The 16,568-nt window shown below is 39.3% G+C and overlaps 1 protein-coding gene across 1 annotated transcript; it reads left to right on the top strand.

Moving 5' to 3' along the window:
• Positions 1–11,252: 11,252 nt before the first annotated feature.
• Positions 11,253–15,321, top strand: TEX12 (testis expressed 12; the record flags this gene model as incomplete). The annotated part of the gene is made up of 4 exons (XM_079786976.1): positions 11,253–11,324; positions 12,085–12,196; positions 12,285–12,336; positions 15,177–15,321. Exons 1-4 carry the CDS (start codon positions 11,262–11,264, stop codon positions 15,319–15,321), a joined length of 372 nt encoding a protein of 123 aa, XP_079643102.1. The 5' UTR covers positions 11,253–11,261.
• Positions 15,322–16,568: the final 1,247 nt, after the last annotated feature.

Here is a 16,568-nt window from a genome sequence, read left to right as displayed (position 1 = left end):
GTGTGTGTGTGTGTATGTAGACTAGAGTCCTGGTGCACAAAATTTGTGCATGGGTAGGATCCCTATTCCTGGCCAGCGATCAGAGCCAATCGGGGCCTTCCAGATGCTGGCCGGGGCCTCCCTTCTGGCTTCTGGCTGCCGGCTGGGGCCTTCCTTCAGTCCATGCCGCCCCTGGTGGTCAGCACATGTCATAGAGAGCGATCGAACTCCCAGTCTCCCAGTCGAACTCCTGAGGGGACACTTTGCATATTAGATATATATGAGATAATGGCTAGCGTGGTCTTCTATACAAGTTTTAATATTAGGTAATGCACACATATTTTATGAAAGTAATTCACCCGAAAAGTACTAAGTAGTATGTGTAGGAATTGGGTGAAATTACTAGTGTTTGCTACATTTTTTGGTTAGTCAGTGAGTAAATGGATTTAGAGAAGGACACAATTACTTTAAAAAATAATAATACTACTACACAATTTTTTAATTCATTCATCTATTAATTGTTGAGTATCCACCATGTTTTAGGCATGGGGCTAGGAAGCTGACAAACACACATGCAGGAAACTTTATTCCTACCCTTTGATTACTCAGAATCTAGTGGGAGAGACAAATATATAAACAATTACAAAATAGTATAATAAATGATGTAATAACTGGATTTACAAGAGGTCTTCTCTGCCTGGTGGTGTTGAAGAAGGCTTCTTAGAGGAAAAGATGACTGTGCTGCCTTGGAAGAGAGGCAGGCATTTTCAAGGCTGGGGGAGGGCATTCCATAAAGAGAGAAGACTGAGAGAATAGGGCTTGTTTGGAGCCTCATCATTCCCCCTGTAATTAATGCAAATGCCGCCACATTTTACAGGAAGAATGCATTTCTGAAGCTCTCACCTAGGTCAAGATTAACTTTTCCTTGGGAATAAGTATAAAAGTATGTGAGGAGGTATCTTTGGAGTCCATAAATCTACAACAACCAACGTAGATTCTTTCTTCATCTTTCTCAGCATTATTACTAATTTGCAGTGTGCTCTCTCTACACAGGCTATCATGGTGGTACTTAGACCTTTTTAATATTGTTTACTTACATCTAAATTTTGTCCCACTTTATTTCTTTGTTTTTCAGCACAAGCAGTAATCATACTCCTCAGCACTTTGATAACATCATTATCAGATATAAAAATATTTTAAATGATAATAGTAGTGAATGTTAAAAAATGAATAGCACAACAATAGCTGTACTAGTATGTCTCAAGAATTTCTTAGATAAAGAATAGTCTCACTTACATAATACTGACATGGACGCAGATAATTCTACCAGGTATAAGTGACATTTCCATGTGGCAGTAGTGTTAACAGTGCACAACTCACTTTGCCTACCACTTTGAAATTATGTCATTTTAGATAAACTAACTTGGAGCTCACATATTCCACTTTGCCTATAAAGTGAGACTATTATTTACTTATTATTTATTTTTTTTGTCAATCCTAACCCAAGGACATTTTTTCCATTGCTTTTTAGAGAGAGTGGGAGGGAGGGAGGAAAGGCAGGAGAGAGAGAGAGAGAGAGAGAGAGAGAGAGAGAGAGAGAGAGAGAGAGGAATATATAGAAACACTGATGAGGGAGACATGGACAGGCTGCTTCCTGAACACCCCTTACTGTGGGGGATTGAGCTGGAAACCTGGACAGATGCCCTGATTGAACTTGAACTGGACTTGAACTGGAGACCTCTTGACCTCTTGACCTTGGGACAAGGCTCAAACAACTGAGCTACAACACCCCCTACTGGGGATCAAGCCCAAAACCTGGCATGGGCCCTAACTGGGAATTGAACTGGCTACCTCTTGACCAGTCATGCATGGGACAATGTTCAAATAACTGAGCAACACTGGCCAGCGTGAGACTATTATTTTAATATTACATTTGTTTGATTCTGCCTAATTCAAGTCACATAAAATGCAACTTGCAATGAAGTTTGGTTTGACTGAAGTTTGTAAAGGAGAGTCAGATTATAAAGACCTGTTTAACTAAGCTAAAGAATTTGCAATTTTTTTTTTCTGAAAAAAATACTGCCTTACTTCAAGTAGGAGAAAGATGTGTTCAGATTTATGTTTTAAAAAGTAAATAATCTGGCAGCAGTGTAGAGAATGGATTTGATGGATAAGACTGGACAAAAGCCGGAAAACAACCTTAGAGGCAATTTTAACAGTTGAGTAAGAGTTGAAGAGCCTGTATAAACGAAGGTGGTACCTGTGGGGATGAAAGGAAGAGGATGGGCTCAAGAGAGGTTAACAGCAGGATTTTTTTAGCTGATCGGTTGTGGGTCGAATGGAAGAAGAAGGAACTGAGGATGACTTCAAAGTTTCTGACTTGAGCAATTTGTTGAGTGTTACCTCATTAACTAAGAAAAAGAATAAAAGAGAGGCTTGAGTGGAAAATAATTCATTCAGTTTTGCAAATCTAAGAGAGAAGTGTCATAGGAGTCCAGGAAGAAAGGAGCTTCCGGGAGGGGCTGCTTGAAATCAGATACTGCAAAGCCCACAATTTAGATACAAGTTTAAACTTGTTCATTGAATTTGACAATTAGGAAGTTTTGGTAAAAGAACAGTTTGGGGAAAGGGAAGATACAAAAGGCATGTTGACAAAAATCTAGGACAGAATGGGATGGGAAAAAGTACAGACAGTGAATACAAACTATTCTTTTAGGAAGTTTGGCTATAAAGTGAAGAGAGAGGGTGGTAGCTGTTGGGAGATATATAACTTGCAAATTTCAATTTCCGGCTCCAAGATCCGTTGTTCCAACTGTAAGATTTACTAATGAATTACTTTCCCAAACATGCCCAAATAATCTGTTCAACACTGAAACCTGGAAGTCCTTCTTGACTCTTTTGCCTAATCTTTTTTGAAAAAATATGTTTTTATTGACTTTTTTTAGAGAGAAAGGGAGAGGGAGAGAGATAGAAACATTGATAAGAGAGAAACATCAACATTGATTGGCTGCTTCCTGCACTCCCTCTACTGGGGATCGAGCCTGCATGTGCTCTGACTGGGAATCAAATTGATGACCTCTTGGTGCCTCGGTCTACTATGCTCAACCATTAAGCCACCTAATCTTTTCTCTGTCTCATAAATACTGTAGATTATAACTCAGAAATGGATTTATAATTTGGTATCACCCCCCCATCTTCATCCACACTGTTTTGTTTTATTTATTTAATTTTTAAAATATATTTTTATTGATTTCACAGAGGAAGGGAGAGAGAGAGATAGAAATATCAATGATAAGAATCATTGATTGGCTGCCACCTGCATGCCCCACACTGGGGATCGAGCCTGCAACCTGGGCATGTGACCTGCCCAGAAATCAAACCGTGACCTCGTGGTTCATAGGTTGACGATCAACCACTGAGCCACATCAGCCAGGCCACACTGGCACTGTTTTATGTCAAGCCCTCAACACTTCTTGAACTTTCTGTTTTAATACTAATCTTCTTGGTTTTCTTGCTTCCAGACTCTCCCCCACTACATACTGTTGCCTGAGTTATTCCTGCCTTTTTTTTTTTTTTTCCTGTCAAGCCCTTCTTCCTTTAAGTCCCAGCTCAAACATCTCCTTTAGGAAAACTTCCCAACTCCTACATTCCTAGCTAATCATTCTCTTCTCAGTACCCACCTTCCCCAATCCTCCCTCCTTCAGGCATCTGAAATAGCTCTTACATTGAATTATGATTATTTTGATGACAAATAGTTCTGCCCAGCTTTAGCCTAAATTTCTTTAAGATAACAAGATATTCTCTTTTTAAAAACCTTCAACACCAGGAAAAAACTTACATGCAGTAAATAAATAAATGTTTGCTATGATAAAGCTTGTCACCATGACAACAATGGATAAAGGGTTGGTAGAATTTTTATTTTTTGAGTTTTTTTCTTTATTGATTTTTAGAGAGAGGAAAGAAGAGGGAGAGAGAGAGGGAAACAGGATGTGAGATCACATGGATTGGCTGTCTCCTGCAGGCCCCTGACTGGGCGAAACCCCGGCATGTGCCCTGACCTGAAATAGAACTGGCAACGTTCAGTGCATGGGAGGACACACAACCAACTTGGCCACACCGGCCAGGGCTAGAAATTTTTTCTGTCTTAAAACTTTCACTCCATCTTAAAGCCAATGAGAAAAAGAAAATGGGGGAAGTCTAAAAGCAGATTTAAAAAAAATTGAATAGCCAAAACCGGTTTGGCTCAGTGGATAGAGCGTCAGCCTGCGGACTGAAAGGTCCCAGGTTTGATTCCGGTCAAGGGCTTGTATCTTGGTTGCGGGCACATCCCCAGTAGGGGGTGTGCAGGAGGCAGCTAATGGATGTTTCTCTCTCATCGATGTTTCTAGCTCTCTATCCCTCTCCCTTCCTCTCTGTAAAGAATCAATAAAATATATTAAAAATAAAATAAAATACTTTCTCTAATGTTCTTCCTCTTCTTTTGTTCCCTAGTAATTGGTTTCTCTTGACTTCACGTGAGTTTATTTTGAATTCTTTATTCTCTTGCCACTCTTTTTGTTAGATCTTATACATCTATGATTACAAGTATAGTGTCCCCTACCTCTTCCCCCAACTTTCCTTTTCCTTTCTCATCTGTGCTCCTTTGCTTTCTTAATCTATAAAAATTATAGTTTCCATTGGATAAAAATGTTTAAAAATATTTTATCTAAGATACTCAGATTATTGACTTTTTTTAAAAAAAGAGTTATACACCATCTTAGAAAGATCTTCTCAGGAATATGCAGTGACAGTTGGTTCTTTGAAACAAAAACAGTTTTAGTTATGCAAGCCTTGGAAACTAGCTAGGTTCTAGTGATTGGTAGAAAATTATGATGGAAATTAGGCCACATGCGTTCCAAACTTGTCTGGGGCCAGTCATTTAATTAGGAGGGTCTCAGTTTTCTCATTTGGATAAACAGGGAGTTGAATGGTCAACCTCTAAGGACTTTTCCAGCTCCAGTATTTTGTAATTCTCAATTCTACATAAGTCTCAAGAAAAAAACCATTTGTGGCAAATGCCCTAATAACTACTTCCACATAATTATAAAACAACATGTATTGATTGAATATTTATTATATAGCCAGCACTGTTAAGCTAGTAGGAGTTTAAAAACATACTATTAGATTAAAAATGTTCCAATGCTGTGGAATAGTATGGGATAAAATGAGGAGCGTATTACCTAACAAATTCCATGAAATCAGGTATGTAGTCATCTTGCCAGCAACAAGATCAAAACCCAACTTTTCAGTTCTGTAAATCATTTTGTCCTTGAAAATTTTGCCATCTTATTAATATCTGTATGTGGGTGTGCGAGTAGATCTAGGTAAAGATTTACATAAAGAATTAATGATAAGAGATACATAATTAACTGCTAACTACAGACTAAAAGCCAAAAGCCAAAATGGAACTGATGTAGTTGGATTGACCTTATGTGAAAAGGAAAATGGAATTTAATCTTAAAGGATGCTTAAAAGTTAAACAGATGGAAGAGCATTTATGTGATAATTTATGTGGTGGTGGTGGTGATGGTGGTGGGGGGGGGTGGCGCTGGACTGAATGAGGCCACACGTTTTATGCTAGCAGGACAACCCGGCTGCCCTGCAGTGAACACAGGGTAGGGTGGGGTTAAATCATCGAGGGCTTTGGAAGTCATGTAGAGCATTTCAATTTAATTTCACAGACAATAGGAAAGCAGGTTACTGAGCTGACAGTGCATTCTGAAAGAGATTAGAGACAGGTTATGAAACTACTATAAGAATTCATGTAGAAATTCAAGTAAGAATTCATAATATTCATGTAGGGATAATATGAACAAATCAGATTTAAAAATATATTTTAAAGGAAGATTTAATAGAACTCGAAATAGCTGCATATAGGCAAAAAGAAAAGATTTTTAAGGGTGTCCTAATTTTTGTTATACATACTTCAAAACAGATATTTATTCAGCCCCTTAGTTATTGTGAAATAAACCTCTTCTGGGGAATTGAATATTGCCCAACTGTAGCCCAGCCTAAAGGTGCTGGGGCAGCTTCCATCAAGATGATCAACCTTTGGCAAATCTTGTGTTTGCCTTTAAAATAATTGATTCGGACTTGAGACTCCCTTTAAAGAAAAGCTTATCTATTTTGTTATTCTAAAGCAGCAGCTCTCAGGTGGTTCATGAGGTCAGAGGTATCATAGTAATTCTAATATGTAATTTGCCTTTTTCATTCCCATTCTCTCAGGAGTATACAATGGAGTTTACCAGAAGCTACATTCTGTGTGATATTACAGAGCTTGCACCAGCAGCAGATGAGAATGCAGCTATCTTCGATTAAGCCAGACATTAAAGAGATTCGTAAAAATAAAAAACAATGTCACTCTTTAGAGTAGATTTTTTTAGGGATCTATAATTTAAAATGTTATTTATGCTAACATGTGATGGCTTTTTGTTATTTTAAAGTAAATTAATAGATCCCTATCTTTAAAACTTCTCAGTTTTAATGTCAAAGACAGTAAATGACAGTAGTACAGTAAATGACCTAGAGAAAGAAAAATACTTCAGGGTCCTTAATAATTTATAGATATGTAAAGAAATCAGGAGACCAAAAAGTTTGAGAGTATTTGCTCTAAAGTGGTACTCTCCACTGTTTGCTAAAAGAGAGAAAAAGTTTCTACTCTGGCTTTGCTATATTCCTTATGTTGTTACTGACTGCCCATCAAAACGATGTCAGCAAACTTAAATTTCTCTCAATTGCTTTTCTAGCTTATTTACCTCTAATCGCCATGCTTGGGTTTCCAAATAAAGAGGAATGATACTGCTTACCTGTGCTCAATCGTTTCCTAGAAGAAAAAGTGGTCTGGACGGTTTCAGGTCCCTTTCTTTTCAGGAGGCTGTGTAGAAAGTGACAGCCCCCTTCAGCAGAAACCACACTCCTAGCTGCTCAATGGAGCCCGCCGTCAGAGGAAGAGGGAGGAATGAGGAAGAAAATTGGAGGGAGGAGACTTGGCACGTCTTGGACCCGCCTTTAGCTGTGGGCTTTTTCTTAGGGCAATAGAACTTGAAATAAATTATCAGGGAATGTGGGTATGTCTTTAATGTACAATCATTATTTTTGGAGTTCTGACTGCCCAAAGTTTGTGCCTCTTCTGAAAGGAACTTTAAAAAGCATCTGCCAATTGGAAGCATTTTGTTCACATTAATCTGTTTGAGACTTTCTTCTCGTATTTCAGCACAAAACTTTCTTAAACAGTGCTGCATAATTAGCCCTATTAGAATAATTCATATAATGTAATTATAGCACCTAAAATGTAACTTTTGAGAAGTAGAATGTAAATATCACAGCCTTGGAAATAATTAGTAGAGACAGCTTTTTATACAATTTTTTTTTCTTGAACATATGCTAAATCATACTCCTTGCTAGCAAGGTATATAGCAAAGTGACTTTTTGTTTTTGTTTTTTTGCCAGTACAGAGACTATAAGGAAACAGAGGGGTTCTAGAGCTAGGAAAAAAAAAATGCTTACATTAGCAGCTAGTTTTATTTTTTGTTTGTTTGGTTTTCAACAAGAGTGTTTTAATTTTATAAGATCATAAAAACATGATGCCCAGGTGGTGGGGAGATATGGGGGGGGGGGGGAAGGAGAAACAATTGTAATAATCTGAACAATAAAGATTTATTAATAAAAAAAAACAAAAACATGATGCCCACAGTAGTGATTATGAAATAAGTCTATGGCAGGATGGTTGGAGGTACTTGGCGTGGTGGTTATCAGAAGAAAAAGTGCACATTTAAGAAGTGTATGATAAAAAAAGAGAGGAGAGTATGATAAGAATGCACATATGATTGAAATTGAGATAACGAGTTTTCATCCTCCAATTGTAATGTCCAATCGGGCCAGTCAACATGGAAGTATGAAGTGGAGTTAAACAGTGATCAGTAGCAGAGGACCAAAGAAGTTAATTTTAAATGGCTTATTGCCAATTACTTTTCTCCAACTATAAAAATGTAGAATGCATAACAACCCATTTCTTAGTTTTGGGACACACATTTAAAAAAAAATATTTCATAGAGTAACCCAAATGTTCTGCCTACTTCATAGGGTTGTTTGTGAAGATTAAATCAGATGATGATAGCCCTTTGAATATTTTAAAGCACTAGACAATTATAACTCTCCACACCCTCTCACTTATTTGTACTCATTTAGCTTATGCAATGGAGACAAGATTTTCTAGGAACAAGGTTTTCTATTTAAAACAACTGGCTTTTCCACAAACAGCCAATAAATAAACATATACACATAATACAAGTCTGTATGACAACTAACATTTAAATAAGCCAAAGGGGGAAAACATTATGTGTTAAATATAATTTGCCAAGGTGTGTCAATTATTAACAAAAGTCGGGTCAGTATTCCCTCAGAGAAAAGTATTTATTCAGGAAAAAGAAAGGTCACAATCCAAAATGTGTAGCCATGGCTAACCATGAAGCTTCTTGCCTGGATAAAGAAGAGGAGGTACTTGATAGAGGGGAAGAGGAAGTTCAGGTGAGGGGCTGCCAATACCGCAGAGTTCTGTGATAAACAAAGAGCTCTTCTTTTTGAAGACATAGGATGTGAGAATTTCTCCTATAAGTCCTCCCTAGTCCATCTAGGTTAAGGCATGGGTCATAAATTTTAACAGGTGTGAGATTGGGTACCTGGAATTTATGGAGGGGGGGGGGGGAAGGGTGTCATTGACCTTTGTTTTATGAGCTGATATCCTTTTTTTCTTCCACATCAGCTAACTGGGCATAAGTTTAGAATGTCTATCTTTGAAATTGCAGGGCAAAGTCGCCACATCAAAACACCCAATAGACTAAACTTCCAGTATGTGGGCCATGCATGTTACAAAATATTTTTTGAGCCTGGCTGGTTTGGCTCAGTGGGTGGAGTGTAGGCCTGCGGACTGAAGGTTCCCGGTTCGATTCGGGTCAAGGGCAAATGCCTGGGTTGCGGGCTCCATCCCCAGTGGGGGACATGCAGAGGGCAGCCAATCAATGATTCTCATCATTGAGGTTTCTATCTCTCTCTCCTCTCTTCCTCTCTCAAATAAAGAAATATATATTAAAAAACCAAAACAAAAAAAAAAACACAAAAAACAAAAAACACCACAAAATATTTTTTGAAAGCTGTCAATTAAGTGAACTAAACTCGTTTACACACCAAGAAAGTGATTTTCGAAAATTACGTGATTCGCCAAGTTCTGTCGCACCCAAGAAAACGAGGTGAAGGAATGAAGGCTCTGATCAAGAAGTCTTGCTTGCAGCCAGGGGAACTCGGGTATAAACCCTTCCATCACCCAGACCACCTGGAATAGGATGTAATCGTGGCGGTGGGAGTGCTATTTTGTGTTCCTTTACTGCGATTCAGGTGGCTGGGACACAACCTGGGCTTGCTCGGACAAGTCTTCCATGTTCCTTTGGGGGCGAACAGTCTCAGATTTGTCTCTTCTTCCCCACACACTGGAAAGCGGGGAGAGATTTTTGTCTTTTGGAGATTCCATGTCGAAGGGACGAGTGGGAGAGAAGCGGAAGAAAGCCGCTTCCGGTGACTGAGCGCGCTGCCCGCCGGGCTCCGGGGGCTGCCGGCCACGTGACTGGCACGCGCTGCCTGCCGGGAAGACCAGCTCCCGCTGCCCGCGGAGTCTGCGCACTCCACTCGCGCACCGGGCTCTGGTTCCCGCGGTGCGGCAGCTGCTGGCGGGAGAGCAGCTGGCGAGGAGAGGTCTTGAGCGCCCCGCGGACTGGTTTGGTGGGGCGGAGGGATGGCGGCCTGTGCTTGTGGGGGGGCAGTGGAGAGGGTGCAGGCCTCCCGGGGGTCTCCAGCGGCGGCCTCGCCAGTAGGGAGGAGAGAGGGCGGGAAGCGAGGAAGCGGGAGGCCGAGTGGCCCGAGGGCCGGGGCCGCCTGAGGAGAAGAGGAGGCCGGGAAGAGAGGGCGTGTGAGGCGGTGTGCTGGGCCGCGGCCTGAGGCTGCACCGCGGGCCCTGTCACCTCCGAGGCCTTGTGTGGTGACAGAACATTTGTTTTTTCCAGAAAGAGAATTGCCATTCCAATAATTACAGGCTGTTGCTGTTCCTTGTGATTAAGACCCTTGTAAAAGTTTTAATTTGACACGCGTGCACGTGCAGTTGGCTCTGAGAGAGGAGAGACGAGGCGGCAGAGGAAAGGAAGATAAAGGGGAAGCGGGCAGAGAACCGCTTTCACGTGGGCTTCTGGGACACCTCAACCCCCGGGGCGGAGCCTGCGGGGCCCGGTGGTATTTTCCACGCGACGCCGCCGTGGTGGCGCCGAGGCCTGTTACCCGGAGGCTGGCAGGAACGTGGCGGCATTATAGGGAATTCACGAAACACATGTTTATTCCTTGTTGTTGCTGGCTTATCCAAATGAAGATTACATGTGACTAGTCAACCTTTACAGTGATCGACGTCCGCCTACTTTCTCAAAATCAAGCTAAATGCTGTAAATTGATAACGTGCGATGTAGGGACTATATGCCGTTCTAGGCTTCCAACAGTTTTTCTTTAGTAAACGTCATCTTTCAGATTCTTGGGGAAATTACCTTCAGAACTTACAGAAAAGTAACCTAGAGGTAAAATGTGATGCCATGTGAAAGGAGAAGGAGACAGTGGAAATAACCACAGGCTGGACGAGATCTGGCCTAGTCCCAGTTGTACTTGTTTGAAGTTGGTCAGCCATCTTTGCCCCTGTTTTCATGTCTGTAAAAAATGAGTAGCATAGACTTAGATGGACAATGATATCTGTTTGAACTCTGAGACATTGTGAGGGTAGAAGCATCTTAAATGAACCCTGAAACAAGGCAGAAGGGCCAAAGACAGGAGTTTGGCTGACTGTACGTAGAGGGAGTAGACGAAAATCCTGGGAATGGTAGGTTAGCTCCAGGTGATGTAGGACTTTGGATGGAATTTGAACTTATTCTGGAGCAATGAGTACTCAAGGACAAGTTTTTTTTGAGATAAGGGAATGCAGTCATTACAGTTTTGAAAGTTAAGGGAATAGGGTAATCAGAGTTTTGAAAGACTGCCCAACCAGCAGTGGGTAGCATGAATGAGAGAAAGGAGGAATGGTGAGGTTTAGGTAAGTGACAGGTAATGAGAGCCTACATTAACAGTGGCAATGGGTGGGAAGATTCAAGAGATCTGTGTAGCGTGGAGTTTGTACTTAAGTTTGGCATTGCTCAAAATTTTGCAGCTCTTGCCTCCAGATTATGATGGCAAATCACCTTGTAAAACCTGATACTAGAAACTGCAAGAGACCAAGGGAGTTGGAGGTAATCTATATGCTCCCAGAGCCTTAATACTTTATTCTGTATGCTTCTCAAATATCTTCCATCCAAGAAAGTTCTATTGATAAATGGAATTTACGTTTTCATATTCCCAGAGCTGGGATTGTCCCAGCAGGAACTATATTAACTCCAGCTGCTTTTTTACTAAGTATATGGGAAAACCTCCAAGAAACTTTTGGGAGATTTCTTTGTGGTAATTTGTGTCTAGAGAGACAAGTGCGTTCATAATCTTTATGATATCTAAGATTTCAAATACTTATTTTGCTATAATAAGTAGTAGTACTGGAGTTGCTAAAAATTTAAAATTAGAACACTCTTCTGCCTTTCTTCACTACTGTTTCCACCAATTGATGTTTGCATTTAGGACATTGTTATCTTGCAAAATTTTTTAAGCATTTGACTATTGTCTAAATGAAAAGTTTGCTAGATAGCTATGGAAACATCTACTTGTTCAAGGTACAGGAAACTTTTTCATCAGGGGGTTAATAACATTCAAAAAAGTAAAAATAAAATTTAGTATATTGAGCCAGGTGCTTGTTGGGACTAAAAGTTTCCTTGGTAATAAAATTTCAAATGAATTAGCATTTAATTGCAGATATAATTAGCAAATGACAAGAGCCTATAATTTCTAGCATGTTTCCTTTTTTTATGAAAGGTGTTTTATTTGCTTTTAAAAAAATAGAATGTGTATATCCTAAGGATCCTGTTAACTGTTTAGCTATTTTCTTTTTCTTTCTGGTGTTAGCCTCAAATGCCAGATAGTCCACAACTGTCCTCTCCTGGAAAATCAGATGCCTCTTTCTCTGAAAGCTCTGGACTATTTTATAAAGATGAAGCCCTGGAGAAAGATTTGAATGGTGTTGTATAAAATGCTTATATTTCTGTATACTTATTTTTATAATCAGAAGGTTTGTTATATTTCATAACTCAGTGTTCTTTTTATAGATATGAGCAAGGAAATTAATCTAATGTTGTCTACATATGCAAAGATTTTAAGGTAAGTACTTATATTTTCGAGTCTTGATCTTAGAAGTTTTCTTCAGGAAATTCCATATGGGAACTTTATGTTCAGTGACTGCAGAACCTATCCAGTTACTATAATTTTGGAATTTTTAAATTCGACCTCAATTTCTTATAATAATTTAGTTTGTTATTTTTGAAGAATAACCCCAACTTTTTTGTTGTCGTTAGTTCTCACGCAAGGGTATTTTTTTCCATTGGTTTTTAGAGAGAGTGGAAGGGAGGGTGAGAGGGAGAGAGAGATAAGTGAGAAAAGAGAAACACTGATGTGAGAGAGATACATGATTCGTTGCTTCCCGAATACACCCTGACGGGCTGGGGGATCTAACCAGTAACCCAGGTACATGCCATTGACTAGGAATCAAACCCTGAGACCCTTCAGTACATGGGCTGACGCTCTAACCACTGAGGACACTGGCAGGGGCCTAACTTTTTCACTAAGCATCCTTTGTTTTGCTATTACCAGAATGAATACTAGGCTGGATATATTTTGGTTTCTAATTAAATGATATAACATTTAAAATTTTATGATAAAACCTCTTTGAGAAAACTACCATTTGTTGAAGTTAATGATAAAAATGGAGTGATATTAAAGATAAATATATTTATGAAATATTTAAATATCCATATGTATTTGAAGGATGAATTTTAATATTTTATTGATCTGAGATTATGTTTTATAAGGTATTTTTTACTTAGATATTTATTCATTTTTAAAAAGATTTTTTTAGAAAGCGAGGAAGGGAGAGGGAGAGAGAGAAAGAGGGGAACGGCGATGCAAGAGCAAAACATCGATCAACTGCCTCCTGTATGCCCCTACCAGGGATCAAGCCCAAAACCCTGGGCATGTGCCCTGACTGGGAATAGAACTGGCAACCCTTCACTGCATGGGATGATGCCCAACCAACTGAGCCACACCAGCCAGGGCTATCAGGTGTTTTTTAAAACTATTGGACAGTTATTGTATTTAAATAATGGTTGTGTGGCTGTTAAAATAATGTGTAATCACGTACCATATAATGATGTTTTGGTCAACAATAGATCATATGTACAACAGTGGTCCCATAAAATTTTAATGGAGCAGAATTTCCTGTAAGAAATGGAAGGATATGTGGCTCAGGAGGAATTATTTTTCCTCTGATGGGCCCAGTATCTGTGGGGCTTGGCAATAGATTCCCTGTCACTCACAAAACCTCAATTAAAAAAAAGAAGATCATTCAATCATTTTTTATTGATTGATTAATTGGAGAGAGAGAGAGAGAGAGAGAGAGAGAGAGAGAGAGAGATATTGATTTGTTGTTTCACTATGTATTCATTGGTGTTTCTTGTATGTGCCCTGACTGGGGATCGAACCCACAACCTTGGTGTATGCTCTAACCAGCTGAGCTACCAGGCCAGGGCCCTGGATCCTCAATTTTGAGTGCACAGATTACATCCCAATCAGTCAGGAACTGGCCTGATTCAGCACAGAGGAGCCTGTTCCCCCTGTTACAGCGCTACATATTCAGAGGGTGCTATAGTCCTCCCAGATGTAGGTTGATAGTCTTCAGAGTACTTTGCTATAAATTCTTTGTTGAAAACCTAAGATCCTGTAAAATGACACAGTTCTCTGGGAGCTATCTTAAGTGCCACTGTCACTTTATAAAAGCTTTCTGTGGCAGTATGGAGGCAGCCTGTCCCTGTACTTTGGGAATATTTTCAGGTGATAATGATGTAAACACAGATAAACTTTATGTCTTCCATCAGTTCAATGCCAGAGAGACTCCTTTATGTCAGAAAAAGTCAATGGAACTAAAAATATTGAGTCCTCAGTTCTATATCCTCTCCATATTAAACATGCTCTTTTAAAAACAAACAGAATATCACAGAGTTCCTGAATATGACCACTACTCCAACATGCAGTTGCCATGACTATCCCCTATGTTCCTTTATCATTCCATCTTGATTTTTTATTCCTGCTGACCCTCAGGCCACCTTTCACTCCCTCCTGATAGTCACTATTATGGTGATTTACACCTTGCCCAGCCAGTTTCTCCTTGATCTTTTCAGTCAATCCACCACATTCCTGTTCATGGAGTAGCACTGACAGCTCCCTTGTTCTGTTTCTGATCCTGTCAGAAGGCAGTAGGGGGGAGGGCTTGTGCGACAGTGTTTATAAAATCTGTATTAGTGAACAGTAATGCTCTAGGCCTCACAGTCACTCACCATTCACTCACTACCACTCACGAGAGCAACTTTCAGTTTTGTAAACTCCGTTAATGGTAAGTGCTCTATATAGGTGTACCATTTTAAAATATTTTATACGGTATATTTACTGTATCTTTTTAATGTTTAGATAAATGCTTACCTTTGTGTTACAATTCCTATAGTATTCAGTACAGTAATATGCTGTACAGGCTTGTAGAGTAGGAGTAATAGACTATACCGCATAGCCTAGGTGTGTACTAGGCTATATAGTGTCTATGTTTGTATAAGTGTACTCTGTGATGTTCACACAGTGATCAATTCACCCGAAGACACATTTCTGCAAACATATTCCCATTGTTAAGTGAATCATGACTGCATATAGTTTGATATTAGAATTATAATGTATAAGATACACATTCTGCTGTGTCAGGAGAATTTGAATAGTCAGAAATACTTGTGAGACTAATTTAACTTTTATCAAAGTGTAAATTACTGAAGCTTTCTGATGTTCAAAGCTATTTAAATGAAATAAAAAATATAGCATAAAAAAGAACATCACTATGATAGTGTGTTTTGATGTTACAACATTAAATGTTATAAGTCTAACATTAACCTTTTCCCCCCCATTAGTGAGAGAGCAGCAGTAGATGCTTCTTACATCGACGAGATAGAAGGACTCTTCAAAGAAGCCAATACTATTGAAAACTTTCTAGTACAAAAAAGAGAGCTCCTGAGACAGAGATTTACAGTTATTGCAAATACACTACACAGTTAAAAGTCGTGTACTTAAAATAAGCTGAGAATTTAAACCCATTATTGTTGTAAGGAAAGAATGACATTTATGCTCTGAAAGCTCTCTCATTGTTAAAGAAAATGTGTACCTTAAACATAAAAGAGGAAACACCTTGAATTTTTTTTCTAGACTTAAAGGGGGCTTTAAACTGGATATTAATACCTTTTCTTTTGAGGGTCAAACTCTTTGGTGTAGTTTATAAAAGTGTAAATTATTTAAATGATTATTGATTCTTTTTTTTTTTTTAACCCCTAGTTTTCAACTTCTAAAAGAGGATTCAGTGAGTTAATTTGATAATGTTTAACAATATTGTACTTTTTTGGGGAATATTTTATTTAAATAGAAGATAGCATTGGAGATAGTTTTAAAATGTTTTTCATGGTTAGTATTATAAAAAAATTAAAACCTAAAGGTGATTTGTCCAGCTTCTCAATATTTAGAAAACTCTATGTGCTCTTGCTAACTTAATATAATCATTTTATTATTTCACTATTAGTTATTATACATTATTAATAAAAGTCTTTTTGTTTAAAATTATTTTCTTGTGCTAAAATAAAAACCATAAATAACCAGACCTTATATGAGTTGGCTTTTTTTATACAACCATATTGATGAATTGTACTTAGAAGCATTAGCAGTTGTGTGGTATGGGATAAAATTAGTGGTCCATATGTAAAGAGATTGGGTAAACAACAAGGTGACTGTTGAGTCATTTCAATCCTATTATATTTCAGAAATTGAATTTGGACTAGCAGATTTCTAATACTTATCCAGCTAAAAAAAATTCTCCCTTTAATGGAAGGTACTGCTATGATTTTATTGCGAATTTTCATTATCCTACATAATAAAATGGTAATATGTAAATTACCATCACTCCGCTACGCCCACGATTGGGCCAGCAGGAGGCGCAGGGGGCGGGACTCAGGGTGGCCCGGGGTAGCTGATTGGCTCAGCGTCTGTGTCATGGCTGCGCCGGAGGCTTTCGGAAGGCCTGGGGCACCAGCAGACAGCCAGCCAGCCGGCTCCCCTGCGATCAAAAGCCAAAGCTGGGGAGCTGTCTGTCTGTCTGTGGTGGCACAAGGCCTTTCGAAAGCCTCCGCCGCGCCGGAGGCTTTCGGAAGGCCTGGGGCACCAGCGGACAGCCAGCCAGCTGGTGCACCAGGTGCATGATTAAATCATGCACTGGGCCTCTAGTGTTATATAATTATGTGTCATAACTATATTAATCA

Source organism: Cnephaeus nilssonii (genome assembly GCF_951640355.1).
Source record: "Cnephaeus nilssonii genome assembly, chromosome: 13".
Classification (NCBI taxonomy): Eukaryota; Metazoa; Chordata; class Mammalia; order Chiroptera; family Vespertilionidae; genus Cnephaeus; species Cnephaeus nilssonii.
This window is presented reverse-complemented; position numbering and strand designations above follow the sequence as displayed.